Here is a 15,226-nt window from a genome sequence, read left to right on the forward strand (position 1 = left end):
GAATGGGATGTAAGGCGGGTGGTGTCGAGGCATGGGGGAGGAGCCGGTCGCTACGAGGCTAGGTTAGAGGAGGGGAGGGAGGGAGGTATGCTGACGGGAGGAGAAATAAATGAGCTCTGAGATGAGACGTTAGAGAGCACAGAGACATATGGCAGGGAAGCTGTCTGGCACCGAGATGAAGATGGATGAGCTCCAGGTCTACCTTTAGGTCCGGCAAAACGCCATGTGGGGACAGGTACACGGTGGTGCCTTCAGGGACCCACACTGCAGACCCTGAACACTGAAGATATTATGTTGGCCTAGCATATTTAAGTAACGTAAATGAAGTAATCATTAGGATTTTTCTGCAAAGAATAAGTACAGCAGAAAATGATTAACTGAAACTGGTAAACTGTCTCAAGCAGTTCTCTTGGCAAAGTCTTGTGTAAGTACAAAGCTTTTGGTGTGCTACGAAGGCTAAGGTGTGATTTAAGTGTTAACTGGAGACAGAACAGGAAAGAAGGGATGGTTTTCTTTTATCTTTTGTGAGACACTTTTGGGCACTGCCAAGCACTTGTTTGTGAGAGGGCCAAGTGTTAGGTACAAGTCCAAAAGAAGTAGCATAAGTGGAATCCTTATTGAACTGCAGTACAAGAGAAGCACATAAGTGAGGTACAATGTTTTTTTTTTTTTCATTTAACGTGTGCTATCTCCTTCAGAGTCTAAGATTTAGAAGGATCTAGGTGCAGAAATAGAATATAAGAGTCTTATGTATGCTTCATCTGTGTATAGCCACTTGAAAATGAAAGGTTGTCTTCTATGGAGACACAAAACAGGCCCCTTATTCTTTTTTTTCCCCCCATTGTAATGCCTGGACCTGTTATTTTTCCAGAATGGATAAACCAAACAGGGTCCTTAAGCATTTTTTATGTACTCAGATTCTACCATAGGGATGAATTAGAAGAGGGATATTCATTACTATCGTCACATGCAACTAAATATCACACTGAATATCTGAGAATGAATCATGAAATGAATCACCGACTGCTTCAAAAGTTGTTGATTTAGGACCTACATTAACCCATAAAGACCCAGTGCTACTTTTGTGATAGTTTTCTCTCTATTTAACCTTTCTTAAGTGATTTATCACCATTTAATATAATGTTAACCTCTCTATTTTACATTTTTTCAGTTGAAATCAGGTATTTTCCATTATCTAATTGGTTGATTATGTAGATGTTCATAAAAGCTAAGAATAAAGTTGGTTATTATATCAGAAACAGAAGAAAACTGAAGAAAAAGTGACTTTTTCAGTAAAATATACCATTAAGTGAACATAAACCAAGTGTCTCCATCCACTGTCATAGATCCAATTCCGTTAGTTTTACTTTTGAATCAGTGTTGAAGAAGATGATGATGTTTCCACAGTAACTACAGAGCCTCTGAACATCCAAATGAGTCATGTCTGAAGACCATGAAAAGATGACAAACTGCATTTTCCACCAATTATTTACATGGATTGATAGGATTAATGGATCAACAGTATGAAACATTTAAGATTAGTAGCTGTTTGGGTCTTTATGGGTTGAATTTCTGAGATGCACACATTATTGTACATGCCTTTATCTCATCATCATAATTATTGCAACAGCTTTTTTTACTGATCTCAACCAAAAACCCTTGACATATTTCCAAACTATACAGATCTCTGCTCCTTCACATTTAACCAGGATGAACATGGAGACATTACACTGGTTGTAGCTTCTTTACACTGACCCCCCATCTGTTTTATCTTTTTCTTTTTTTTTTTTTTCTTCGATTTTTATTGATTACCTTTAAAGCATTTCATGGCCTGGCTCCAGGTTGTATTGCAGACCTTTAACCCATTATCTACCAGTGACATTGTTGGACAGTCGTCTTCTGTCCTCCCCAGTGTCCAGGCTGAAAGCTAAAGGGGGAGGAGCTTTAACAGCCAGGACCCCAATGGTACCCTAATTGATATATACTCAAAACACACCTTAACCAGAGGATATATCATGGTTTTATCTGAGCTGCATGTTTGTGTCATTGTTTTTATGTGCAACTTAAATTCTTTGACCTTCTGTTTTATTATTTTGTACTTTATTGATTACTTTTTATAACATTTTTATAATGTTATTAATGTGATACTTAATACAACAGCATGTTTTTGAGTAGAATCACATGACCCAACTGGGATGAAACATATCGATGCAGGTGGTAAAAATGGACAGATATTGTTAGAGAAATATGATATTAGACTATTCTCTGTAAATACCAGGTGTCCAGACCATGAGTCACGGATGGGTTGTGATGACACATCCTATGAGAAAGCACCCAGTATGTCTACCATTTCTTCTCTATCTACATGTTTTCTGTCTCGTGGTGCCAGTTCGGGGCCAGAGCAGTCTGTGGGAGATCAGGCCATAGGGTAGGTGGGAGAAGAGTACAAACACGGTCACTGAACCCATGCATCACCATGTTTTGGATTCCTAAGCCAGTGGTGAGCTGGATCAACGTCATTTTGTTGGGACACTTGGACCAATGGTTGTATTATCCATATTCTTTCATAAGATCTTGGACTTCGTGCTGTTAGTCAACTGCTGCATCTTGTTGTATGTACTTGGCTCCTTGCTGCAAGTAAAGTCTTCTGATTCCAGAATCCAGTGACTCTGTCTTGATTCTTAGATGATATCCCGGAATTTTTCTATCAGGTATGTAAAAAAAGAAAAAGAAAAAAAAAGAAAAAAAAAAAAAAATATATATATATATAAATATATAAATATATATATATATATATATATATATATATATATATATATATATATATATATATATATATATATATATATATGTATGTATATATACATATATATATATATATATATATATATTATATATATATATATATATTTGTGTGTGTGTATATATAGGTGGAAGCAGCTGGACCTGTCACTTCCTGTTCTTCTTCTTGAGGCTTCCCATTAGTTGAACTTTACTAACGTATTAACCCTAACGAATATGAAGAACCTACATGATATCATTACTCGCATATTTGGCATGTTATCTGTATGCATTATTAGCTTTCCGCATGCATGTTCACGCCATTATTAGCCCCCTGTCCAACCTGAATTGATGTGTCTAATACCACCCACTGAGGGTTAAGAGATCGTGGCATAAATTGACACGTGATCAAATGGTGTCGAATAACACGCGAAAGTTCAAGTTCAGGTATAGTGCGCCAAATGCCATAAGAACTGGCATGACATACAATGCCATTTATTGAGATCAGTCTGGAAGAACAATCCATGTTACTGCCTCCAATCAAATGTGTTCAGTCTACCTGTCCTTCAGCTGGATTCTTCCAAACCGCATTCATTTTCTAACTGGTCAACGTAATGCCTTTTTATTACTGTTTTCTGAACCACAGGGAAAAGGCACAGATTATGCCTTGTAAAACTGCTGCATCAACTGGTTCATTTCTTTGTCAGTTTGAAGCTGAGATAACATAGTGAAACACCACAGTGACACAATACAGGCTGCGGAACTGCTCTTTTCATCAAATAATTTTAAGAAAATACTCTAAATACAGCACGCATCTAGACAAATGTTGTTTTTAGGAGGATCTTTCTCAGGAGGCGAAACAAACACAATAACTCAAAGTGATGCTTTCAGGTCCCTGAACTACTCTTGTCTCGTAGCCACCAGGACATTCACTTATCACCACGACCATTTCATCTCATTTCTGACTTTGCAGGAGAGCTGCACAATATTTCGTTTGAGCATCGTTATCGCGATGTACGTGTGCGCAGTAGTCACATTGCAGGTCCTGTAATGTAGGAGGCAAATTAACTCAGTGTGTTCTCATCTAATTTCAAGGGTACCTGACACACATTGCACACAGCGATCCACCAGTTACAATCATTCTTAATCAGTCTGGAATGAGTTGCTGGGAATAACATTAAAAAATGGGTAACGAACCAGAGAAAAACACTGTAAACAAAGACTTGGTGCCAAAAAGAAAAGCAATGTCAGTTATTTGGAATTATTTCAGCTACAGGAAGGATGAAATTAAAACACATTTTCTGTGTCGACAGTGCCTTGCACCTGTAGCCACAACGAGAGGTACCACAACTAATTTGTTTGACTGTTTACGTCGGCATTATGCAGCTATTATATCCTCCTGAGTATTTTTTCATTTTGCAATATGTATCGCAGGGTTAAAAAAAATTGCAGTGTCAGTTTTTTCCAATATCGTGCAGCCTTACTTTGCAGTGATTTTCAGAATCCTCCAGTGGTTGAAGTTAAACTCAGAACTGGATAAAGTCACACTTGAATGCACTGAATGGTTGACACTGCATTGAGATGTGTATTGACCTCAGAGATGGAGATACACATCCACGCTTTATATAATTGCACGAATTTGGATGGATGTCAAATTCACTGTTAACAGGGAAAGTTTGTCCTCATGGTAATAAGTCAGTTCAGTTATCAGTGTCACTGGCTGGTGTCGTGTTGCATTTATATCTTGGCTATGTCCTTGGGCAAAACTTGCAGTATAGTACAATGATGTCTCACACTGCCTTACTTTGTCTTAAACCAAAGCCACACATACACACACCAGGTCTCATCATTAAGAGGAAAAGGAGGAATAGATGCATGGTTCAGTTGTTGTCACTATTAGTGTCATATTCTTCCTCCGTTGCCTTTACGCCATTATTTTTCACAGATCAGCTCCTCTCGGTCCTCATCCTTCTTCCTCTCCAGCTTTTTTTTTCCTCAGTCCTCAAGCCTCTCTGAAAGCGGAATTATTCTGTTTATCTGCCTTTTTTTTGTGCAGCCCTCTCTGTCCCTCCCCTATCCTCATTTTCTCCTTCTCCGCTCGCTGTGTGTTCAAAGTACAGAACTCCCCCAGAGAGATAGAGAGAAGTGGGTAGGAATAGACAAAAACTGAAAGGAAAGCAGCAAGAAAAAGGGGGCACCTCATCTTACCCGACTTTGAAACCCTCCCATTTTCCAAACATAGGGTTGGGGGGGTGGGGGGGGGCTTTTATTTTCTTTATCTGGCCCTCAATCATAACAAATGTCACTGCATTAGCTGTGTATAAAGCATGCAGGCTCTTTGTCCTCCTCTTCCTTTTGAATTTCACTACAGAATACCAAAATTTGCCCTTTGCTACATCAGTGTATTGTTCTCACCAGCACCACTCTGGTTATTATTGTATTCTATTAAATGTAGCTCTTCAAAAGTGCCCGTCAGCAAAGTTTTTTAGCAGTATAAGCACTGTGGTGGTGGTGGTGTGACAAAGCGGCGGATGATGATCAGTTATTGTGACATCTATGGCAAAGTGCGTTTACATGAGATTTTGACTCTAAAGACACATTAAGGGCAAATTCCCACAGCAGTATATCGTATGTATTATTTATGACATCCAGCCATGGCAGTGAGTGTTTTGTAGCATAAAGAATATGAGCAGCATTTTCCTGAGATCACGGGTAAAGTAAAAAGAACATAATTCCATAAGATCATGCATATATAATGTATGTTGCTGTATTCATGCACCGTTCGTTCACCACTTTATCTGAGGAGTTTTGGCAGGAAGAACTTTTCTTAAAATGCATTGCGGTTCATTAACGGACTCCATTACTGGGCTTATCTGTCACCAAAATAACAAAAATATATATCTGGAGCCAATAAATGAAGTGAAAATGCAGGTGGAAGCTGAAGTGAGATAGAAGAGGTGTGAAGAAGAAAGAAATATTAAAAAAGATAGTGGAGGGAAGATGTTGGCCACAGTGTATTACATATTTAATGTGCCCTGGAGCTGTCGGTTTAGCCTCTGTATAATCACTGGTGTTAGGTAGAAGGAGAAGGAAAGGAGAGAAGGGAAGCATTCAAGGAGAGAAGGACGCTGGGTGAGGAATAGAGACGTGACATGACAGAAAAATTAAATGATTACAAGGACAGTACAAGAGCAACCACTGTCTGGTTTCTCTGAATTTGATAGAGCAGTTTATACCCTTCCTGGATTTGGGCAAACAGTGATGAATTGAGCTCAAGAAGCAACAGTCGCAGATTAAAAATGATGCCAGAGTTGAAAGGTGACATCGCCAGTGGGCTCTAAACGCTGGCTTAAAAAGGTCAAGTTGATTTTTTTTCTCTGGGTCTTGTGATTTAAGAAAACTGGTGGTCCTTTTATGTATTCTTGCCCTTCTAATGCATTCATTCACTTCCTTTAATTTAGATTTTAGGGCTGATAGAAGGATGTAATGTCTGCCGTTGACTGGGCTTTAATGCTGAGATTGAGTTTGCTTCTCCGCGGAGTTGACCTTTGTGAATGTCTTTTTTTTTTTTTTTTTTTAGGTGCTTCCATATATCCCAGTAAGATGTTTTATGTGACTGTTAGCCTGTCTCCTATTAAGTTGAAAAATTCAGTGTCTCATTAAAAGCTTAAGAGAATGCTTTTGACTTGGGTACAATCTCAAGAGCTCAACAATGAGCTAATTTTTTTTTTTTAAGACTCTTTTTATTGAAAGAAGTTAGGTTTTTACAAAAATTTAAAAAATAGAAACACATAAACTATATCCAGAGAGTGGGTGTAGAAAACAACAAAAATATTTACAGTAGTTCACTATTGCCTTGGCACACAGGATTTCAGAATAAAGAATCAATATCCATCCATCCATCCATCCATCCATCCATCCATCCATCCATCCATCCATCACTTATCCGGGTCATGGAGGCAACAGTCTAAGCAGGGATGCCCAGACTTCCCTCTCCCAATACACCTCCTCTAAAGAATCAATACATAAATAGATAAATAAAATCACAAAAAACACAAAAACACATTTCCTTCAGTTAGAGGATTGTGAGTTCATATTCATCCAGTCATCCCAGCGAAATTGGGCCTCAAAGGCCTTGAGCTGAACCTTTTTTTGTAAGTTGTGGTAACAAAATACCTTAAAAAGTCTCTTGTTTAATTGTAACAGATAGTGTTCAATTCAACATTATATTGCCTACGTTGTCTGTTAGCTTGCCTGCTAATTGGTAGCTTGCCAATTAATCAACTTCATAACACAAAGTTACCATTACTATTCATTTACATGTTTCAATTTACATTATTCATTAACATTTAGTAAACAGCTCACCTTTTTGTTAGTTTAAAACTTCCTAGCTAGCAGCGCAGCCAGTGTTTTCAGGGACTTAGCATTAGCTTGATCACATTGCAGCAAAGATGTAGTCGGCCTACAGCAGGTTGAGTTTCTTAGCAATGTTGGTAATATTACTGACATATTTAGGGAGTTTGGTTATCTAACTTTGGTTTTGACAAGAAACGTAAAATGAAACATTTCAATACAACAGTTCATGGTTAAGCTACTTTAGCCTCCTTTGTACTGTCGCAACACATCAGGCTGTCATTTATCTCACACAATAATTATTAATGTTAGATCTTATCAGGTGGTGTGATAGTTTATGGATAAGATGTTAAAGATCATCAAAGGTTCCTCTGATTGTTTTCACAAAATAGTTTTTATTGAGTGAACTAAGTCACTTCTCCAACAGGTTCAAATAGATCAACCTCTGGTCTCCTTTGGAAGACCCCAAGGTCGTCACTAATTACACTCAAAGATTGGAATCTGGCCTCTTAGGACAGAATATCACTGCTTTCTTATCCCCAGCTGAACCTTTTTGTCCAAATATGGTCACTTCTGGCTTAAAAAAAAAGATGGCAATGGCCAAAAAAGGCTTTGAAATGATGATCTACAAACCAACAGGTGACATCATGGCTTTGCTCATGTGTCACTGTTTAAGGTCAGATACAGAATAAGATTCCAGAAAACAGACGCAGTGTCACACCTCAACAACTGCCATTTGTGTGTTGGTGTGTGAGAGACAGAAGATTTTTCCTAAGACACTTGAACAGACTGCTGCCATCTGCATTGTTCCATCCTGCTGACCTTTGTGTTCTTTGTTTTCTATGTCCCTAAAACTAGTAGTGATCGTAACGTCCTTTCAAGGTTTTTACTTTTTGTTTTTTATGGAGTGCAAAGAAATTTCTCCTGCTTCTGCAATAAGTGGGGAAGTTAATTGAAGACCAAACTGTGGTTGAAATTCTAACGGTATGTCCTTCAGCCCTGGGGAGCTTCTGCGGTTGTAATACAAGCTATTATACTGTATTTCAACAGACACAGTACAGGCTTGTTTATCTGAGCAGTACTATCAACTTGTCCTCTGTAACTCCTGCCCTCACCTTGTCTTTTTTGTCCCGTCTCATCATCTTCCTCCAGCCCCGCTCCGACTTTCCCGCCCTTCCCCCCAGCCGATCGGCCCTCCAGCCCAGCGGGACCATGATGCTCAGCAGCTCTGTGGAGGTGCCCAGCCCGGGTGGGATGAGTGGCCTAAGTGGGCTGACGGCGGCAGCCCGGAACGTGGTGCGCTCCTCCAGCATCTCGGGGGCCATGTACAGCCTGGACAAAAGTCCTGGCAGCGGGGGCCCAGACTCTGCATCGCTGTCCGGGAACAAAAAGCGGCGTTCCAGTCTCGGTGCCAAGATGGTGGCCATTGTGGGGTTGTCGCAGTGGAGCAAGAGCACACAGCAGCTCAACCAGCAAGGTCAGTTTGACGTTTAGATCCCCCTGAAGGATGCATGATTACCTGCCTGTGCATCATTTTGTAATTTCTCTTCTCTATTCTTTGAATTTCTTATCTTACTCATGGTTTTTAAGCATTTTTATGTATAGCGTATAATTACCTCTACCGTCCTTGTTTGGTCTCAAATATTCTTCACATGTCTAGATCCTCCTTGACCTGTCTAAACTGCCCAACATCCTTGTGCTCCCACTTTATCTTCTTTCCTTTTCTGTTCGTTGGGCTAAGAATGAGTAGAGCTATTATGGCCTATGAGTCAAAACTGGACCCCCAAAGGTTCCGATCCAGGTTGTGGGATGATATAGCGAAGTGCGCTGAAGACGTTAACAGTCAAGGGTGTCTAACTTTAGTTTTGGTCAGGGGCCACATACAGCCCAATTTGATCTCAAGTGGATCAGACCAGTAAAATAATAGCATAGTAACCTAAAAATAATGATGACTCCAAATTCCAAACTATTGTCCCTTTGTAGATAAAACATTTTATTAATTTTATTTAACCCAGGTTGGTTCTATTGAGATGCGGGATCTCTCTTTCAAGTTAGACCTGGCCAAGACGGCAGCGATACAGTCGCATCATTACAGTTTTACAATAATAAAAGCATTTGCAAACATATAAAAAAGCCATATGCAGTTAGTTGAAACATTTACAGACCAACAGTCTTGATTCCAGAGAACGTGATGATGTTGCTGCTTTTATGTAGCTATTCACAGGGTTCCTGCGGGGTCTTAAAAAGTCTTGAAAGTCTTGAATTTACAAATCTGCATTTAATACCTTAAAGTCTTTAAAATGTATTAAATTTGATATGGTAGGTCTTAAGTTATGTTGCCATCAACTTGTTTGCTATATTCCCAGAAAGGGTCTCTATGCTGCAAAGAAAGGAACGTTAGTCGACTCAGTTCCACCTGTTCCAACCCGACAATTTATATTGAAATTAGGAACCAATTATCACAAACTTTGCAGCCCCTCGTGAGAAATGATCACAGAAGTGAAAAGTAAGCACAGGGAAGTGTAAATTTAATAATGCCCGGTTGGAGAAAAGATCATTCTCAGCCTGACTGACACAAATTTTCCTAAATTCTAATTTGGTATTTAATAATTTTAATTAAACTTAGTTGTTACAAATATTGAAGATACCTGTTTTGATTTGCTATTATATAATGCACCCACATATTTGTTACATTTTCATCCTAAAACAGAGCTACTCTTTACGGCCAGTTCTTGCATAATGTAATGTTTTTACATAATATGTCTTTACAACCGCAAAGTCGGAGAACACAGTCCTGACAGCAAGTAAGACAAACAGAAATACACTGCACACTATTACATCATGTTACTGCTGATATCAAACATAAAGGGAACAGAACACAGGTTTATCTGGTGGATGCTCCTACAGTTTGCTGTCATGGTGTTTTTTCCCCATCTTTTTGTAACAATAGGGTTAGTTCCACTTCATCCTCTCATTATAGTTGAAACCACTGCTTTGACACAAAGATGGGGCCCTTATGTAATTTCCAGGGCCATGTGTAATTTGCATTGTGAGCATGTAGAGCCACCCAGCTTTGTCCACTCTAATGGTTATTTGGTACCTGTACATCCTATTCAACAACCTCTCTGTGGCTTTATCTTTTGTGGTATTATCATTGTAATGAGTCCTTCTTAATAGGTTTCAGCATTATTGTCAGCATCATTGTGTGCAGGACTGAAGAGTGTAGCATCTAGTATGCTTGGTGGATATATGGCAATGGTGGTGGTGTTATGTTCTAATACGTCTCCTGTGGGGTATAATTACAGACAGTGCAGCAGCAACAAAAGATTTCTCACTTTGTGCCTCAGTGGGCAACACAAACCCACTCAGTCCTGCTGGGAAATAGGAAAACATGTCGTTTGGTAAAGGCTTGAGAGACCCAGATGGACAGAGGACACCACTACAATGCAAATGGTGTTTTCAGTCTGTCTATTGATATAAAAAAAGCCCCACGTTGTTCATGTCCTTGCATTCACTTTGTACATTCTGTTTCTCCTTCTAGTACACTGAACTGTAACCTTTTCAGAACAGTGTGTCCATGGCTGCATGTCTGCTTCTGTCTGCATGCCTTCTCACTGTGTACGTCTACGTCTGCAGACAAGAGACGTGTTGTTTTCCATTTGGCGTAAGGATGAAAGTGTTGCTGTAAATTATTTGGTAATATCAAAGCAGGCATTTAAACAGGTTATTACTCATAAAGACCCAAACAACCATTGCAAAACAAAAATCATCTACTGATCAAAAAGGTTTAATATCTGTTGATCAACTAATCCTATGTAAATAATTGGTGTAAAATACAGTTTGTCATCTTTTCATGGTAATCAGATATGACCCGTTTGGAAGTTTAGAGGTTTCATAGTGAACATGGAAACACCGTCATCTTCTACAACATTGATTCACCAGTAAAACCCATGGAGTTGGATCAGTGACAGTGGATGGAGACACTTGGTTTATAACAAAATGAATAACAAACCTACATAATGATAAATAATATGAAAAAATAAGAAAAAAATTTACTAAAAGCAAAAAAAGAAGGTAAAGTAATGAATACAATGAACAAAAATTCATAATAAATCAACAAAATAAGTAACATGAACAAAGTAAGCCACAAACTGAACTAAATAGATTTTTTCTTAAATGAATAATTTTTTTTAACATTAATTCACCAGTAAAACCAATGTAGTTTGATCAATGACAATGAATGGACATCTAATGGACATCTATTTCTGATATAACCCTTTATGAACATCTACATGATCAGTGAATTAAATAGAAGAAAATACCTGATGTTCATTTGAAAAACATAAAATGCAGAGGATAGTATTATAATAAATGGTGACAAATTGCTGAAGAAAGGTTAAACACAGGCAGAAATTCAGTTTTGTTATTGCCACAAAAGTAGCACTGGGTCTTTATGGGTTAAAGAAGTGTGTGTTATGAGTTTAATGTTGACATTAAGGAACTTGTGACAATATCTGATCTTGTCTAGCATAAAAATTGATAACAAGGAAAAACAAATATTGTAAACTGGCTAAAAAGTCAACCAGCAGAGATTTGTTAATGTATTTATTGCACATTTTGGAAAACAGCAAATATTCACAAAACTTTCCTAATTTCACAAAGGTTTTTTGCTTATTTGAGAATTTTTTTTTTTTACAATTTTCCACAAAAGAATAAATTTGAATAAAGAGGATGGAAATGAGTATCATTTTACTGAACATTTAACTGACTTGATTGATTAGCTATTTTGATATTCTGATAAAGTGCAAAATTACGTCTTGTGAAACGGTTGGTGTGGCTGAGGAGGAAGTTATTCCTCTGTTTCATCTTTGAAACATCACAGGAAGACAACAGCTTGTCTTCTTCTGTGGTTATTAGAGCCAAATGTAATTTAATCTGCATCACCACCTGCTGATGACTTAAAGCAGTTTATTCAAAGACATATTTTGCATTTTTGTTTTTTCTAACTTGTCATACATTCATTTCAGACTAATTTTCTATAAACACAGCTACTGTGTTCTGTGGCGTAAAATGAAAATGACAAGGGAATTGTGACAAAATGCTTGAATAACAGCTCACTTACTGTGAATGTAGTAGTATGATAAAATGGGGAAACCGCTAGAAAAAAGAACAGAACAGAATTCATAAGTAATTTTGGCATCTATGTTGAATGAACTGGGAGTCGAGACTGATGTCTTGTTTTCTTTCAGGGGCGCAATGAATCACAGAAGAAAATACAATTACAGATAAGCCCTAATCATCAGGCAGTGTATCTGCATCATCGCCTCCAATGGCTCTGTTTCCTATTTAATTTTATATTATAGTACAACACTGGAGTTACCCCCACACTAAAGCAGGTCAGTAGTCTTACAAAAGTCTCAAAAGTCTTACAAATTTTTACAAATTTTTTTTTTTTCTCTAATACATCTGTTTCTTCAAAGTAAATGGATTTACTTTGGAGTTCGTGTTAACTTGTGTTTCACTTAGATGATTTTCTCATTTTAATTTCATGCAATTAATTTCCCCAGTGTTAATGGGGCACCAAAAAACAGAAAATCAAATGATGGAGAAGTCTTCTTTGTCTGTGTTTGATAGCTGACAGTTCTCAATGCAATAATATTCAAGATGCATTTTTGATCAGTGCTCTAGGCTTCTGGGATGTTTGACTATATGTCATCCTAATCCATTCTCTCCTATTGACATGACATGGACGTGGTTGGACTGGACTGTGTGGTGAAGCCAAATGTAACCAAAGCAGCTCTGTCCTCTTATATATTTTAGATAGATATATGTTTTTTTAGTTTCAAACATGTTTCACATTCACAGTACTTAAATAGCACATTTACATTTCCTTTTCTTGCCATGTTTGTGTAATGTGAGGGTTTATTGGTGGTTAATTGTTCATTCTTTATAAAATGAGACAGCAGGATGGAGACGGATTTCTTCTTAAACAGTGTTTTACTTTTCACATACCGTAACTACTGCCGCAGCATTTCCTGAAACATCATCTCACATGACCGAACAAACCAATCAGGAGCTAGCAGTACTTAGATCGGTAAATGTAAGTGATTTAGAAAGGTGCATTCAACAGATTATTTTAGCTGCTTGTGCACTACAAATGAAAATATTCAAATGTGTAAATGATGATTTTGCAAACATAATTGTAAATAGTAAATTGGGTAAACTCTGTCAATATATTTTTAACAAGTACATGAATTAACTTTATTTCACTATTAAACCTTACATTTCTTCACCATAAGTTACTTTAATTTCTGAGCCTTATATTTGAAAAGGAGTAGGCAGAAGTATAAACTTATATGTTCCTACCCCCTTCTCAGTACACACAACTCCAATTTGTTTGTTTATTTATAAAGCACACATTTAAATAAACACAAGGGTTTCCAAAGTGCTATAATGTAAAATAAACACAATAAAAACATAATAAAAAGATAAAGAACAGAACAGTACGAAACACTGACATTACCGTCCTGGATTAAACTGCTTGTCCTCATCCTTATATGTATTTAAAAATTGTATTTAATAGATTCCTATTAACCGATATATGTTATTACTTTGCTTTAATTCATCTGTTACTGTTCCATAATTTAACCCCTGTGATTGAAACTCAGTTTTTTTTTTATAATTGTTCTGACACAATGCATTTTTAAATTCAGTTTCCTTCTTAGATTGTGTTATATGTTATTTCTGCTCCTCTTTATCAGGCTGCTGTTGCATGAAGGCTTTCTTTATTTGTACTTGTAGCACCAGGCAGTGACTAACGACATATGATAAAAAATGATGGTACAAAAATGAGTTTGTGTATTTCGTAATTGTTCTGCCACTGTAATCATAATACCAAGTACAGCAGAATACTGACATCTTGTATCATTACCTGTTTTTGGCACCCATCAGTCTGACTCTGTATCAGCTCACAAGCAGTGTGGTGCGTTCAGGCACAGCTGACACTTGTCTGACGCAGGGAGAGCTGTCGATATTTTCACCACAGGGGCTTTCATGTCTCTGCGTTTGCGGTGATGAGGAGAGCACAACAGAGGGGAAAGTGCAGATGAGGAGGCTAGGAAGGGCCGAGGATATAGAGAAGAGGAAGGGGAGACAAGGGTGTGTCTAAATTTAGATGTTCTCAGCTACCACAGGAACACATTGCGCCTAGAACAAAAATCAGTATCATGCACGGCTCCCTCCTCTTCTGTTCCTTCTAACTCTTCTATTCCTTGCTGGAGTGGGATCATTTTTAGCTCCTTTTGTTTCTCCTGCATGTCGTTTTCCCTCCTGTGCCTGTGATGTAAAACCAACGTCTGAATCACTGTATGTAATCTGAACTAAAATCCCTCCTACAAGCTTTCTGGGTTTCAGTTGATTCAGGTGGAAACTAAATTTAGTTTGACTTAAATTCTTCTATGTAAAACTGGCCCATCAATCAGATAATATCCCTGCGCTACTAGGAACCAATGTTGGAAGTAACGCATTATAAAAGTAATGCATTACATTAATGGATTACTTTTTGCTGTAGCGCAGTAGTATAAAACATTACTAATCAGTTTTCAGTAATATTTACTCATGTACACAATGCTGTGTTCAATAGCGCTTGTGTTACAACACACTTTTCGCCTATAATTTAATTGCTAAAATGAAAAACAAAACAAAACAGCAATACTGTGAGACCTTAAAGGAGTGATATTTTGCTTTTTTTAAAAAAATGGAATTATGCATTTTAAAACATTTCCCTGTGGTCTACATAAACTGTAAATGCTATGCTTGGATCTGAATTCTTCATTAATTCAACTCCACAGATCCATCTTCAACCCTATTTCTGAGTAATGACACCAGAAAGGTCGTTTTGAGCGCTGGCCCTTCAAATGCAAATTAGCCCCTTCATGCCCCACCCCCTCCTGGTTGTTTGTCTGTGCTGCTCTGTCCCGTTCAACCACTTGTGTTTGTTAATACAACCAACAACTGAACATTTTAGGTAATCGGCTCAAAGTTTGGACATATTTTCAGTATGAACTACAACTGCTGCTGCTGACAAACAATT

At 37.8% G+C, this 15,226-nt stretch overlaps 1 protein-coding gene across 2 annotated transcripts in view; it reads left to right on the forward strand.

Moving 5' to 3' along the window:
* The window catches only part of rims3 (regulating synaptic membrane exocytosis 3), an 81,763-nt gene that overhangs the window by 22,058 nt on the left and 44,479 nt on the right, over positions 1–15,226 (forward strand). For both annotated transcript variants that reach the window (XR_003936580.1, XM_030146834.1), the window contains exon 2: positions 8,287–8,611. Coding sequence is in view for 1 of the 2 variants with exons in the window: in XM_030146834.1 (XP_030002694.1) it covers positions 8,347–8,611 (265 nt within the window). In the remaining variant the exon portion in view is untranslated. The remainder of the gene's footprint in view (positions 1–8,286; positions 8,612–15,226) is intronic.

The sequence above is a fragment of the Sphaeramia orbicularis genome, chromosome 11, assembly GCF_902148855.1.
Source record: "Sphaeramia orbicularis chromosome 11, fSphaOr1.1, whole genome shotgun sequence".
NCBI classification, from domain to species: domain Eukaryota; kingdom Metazoa; phylum Chordata; class Actinopteri; order Kurtiformes; family Apogonidae; genus Sphaeramia; species Sphaeramia orbicularis.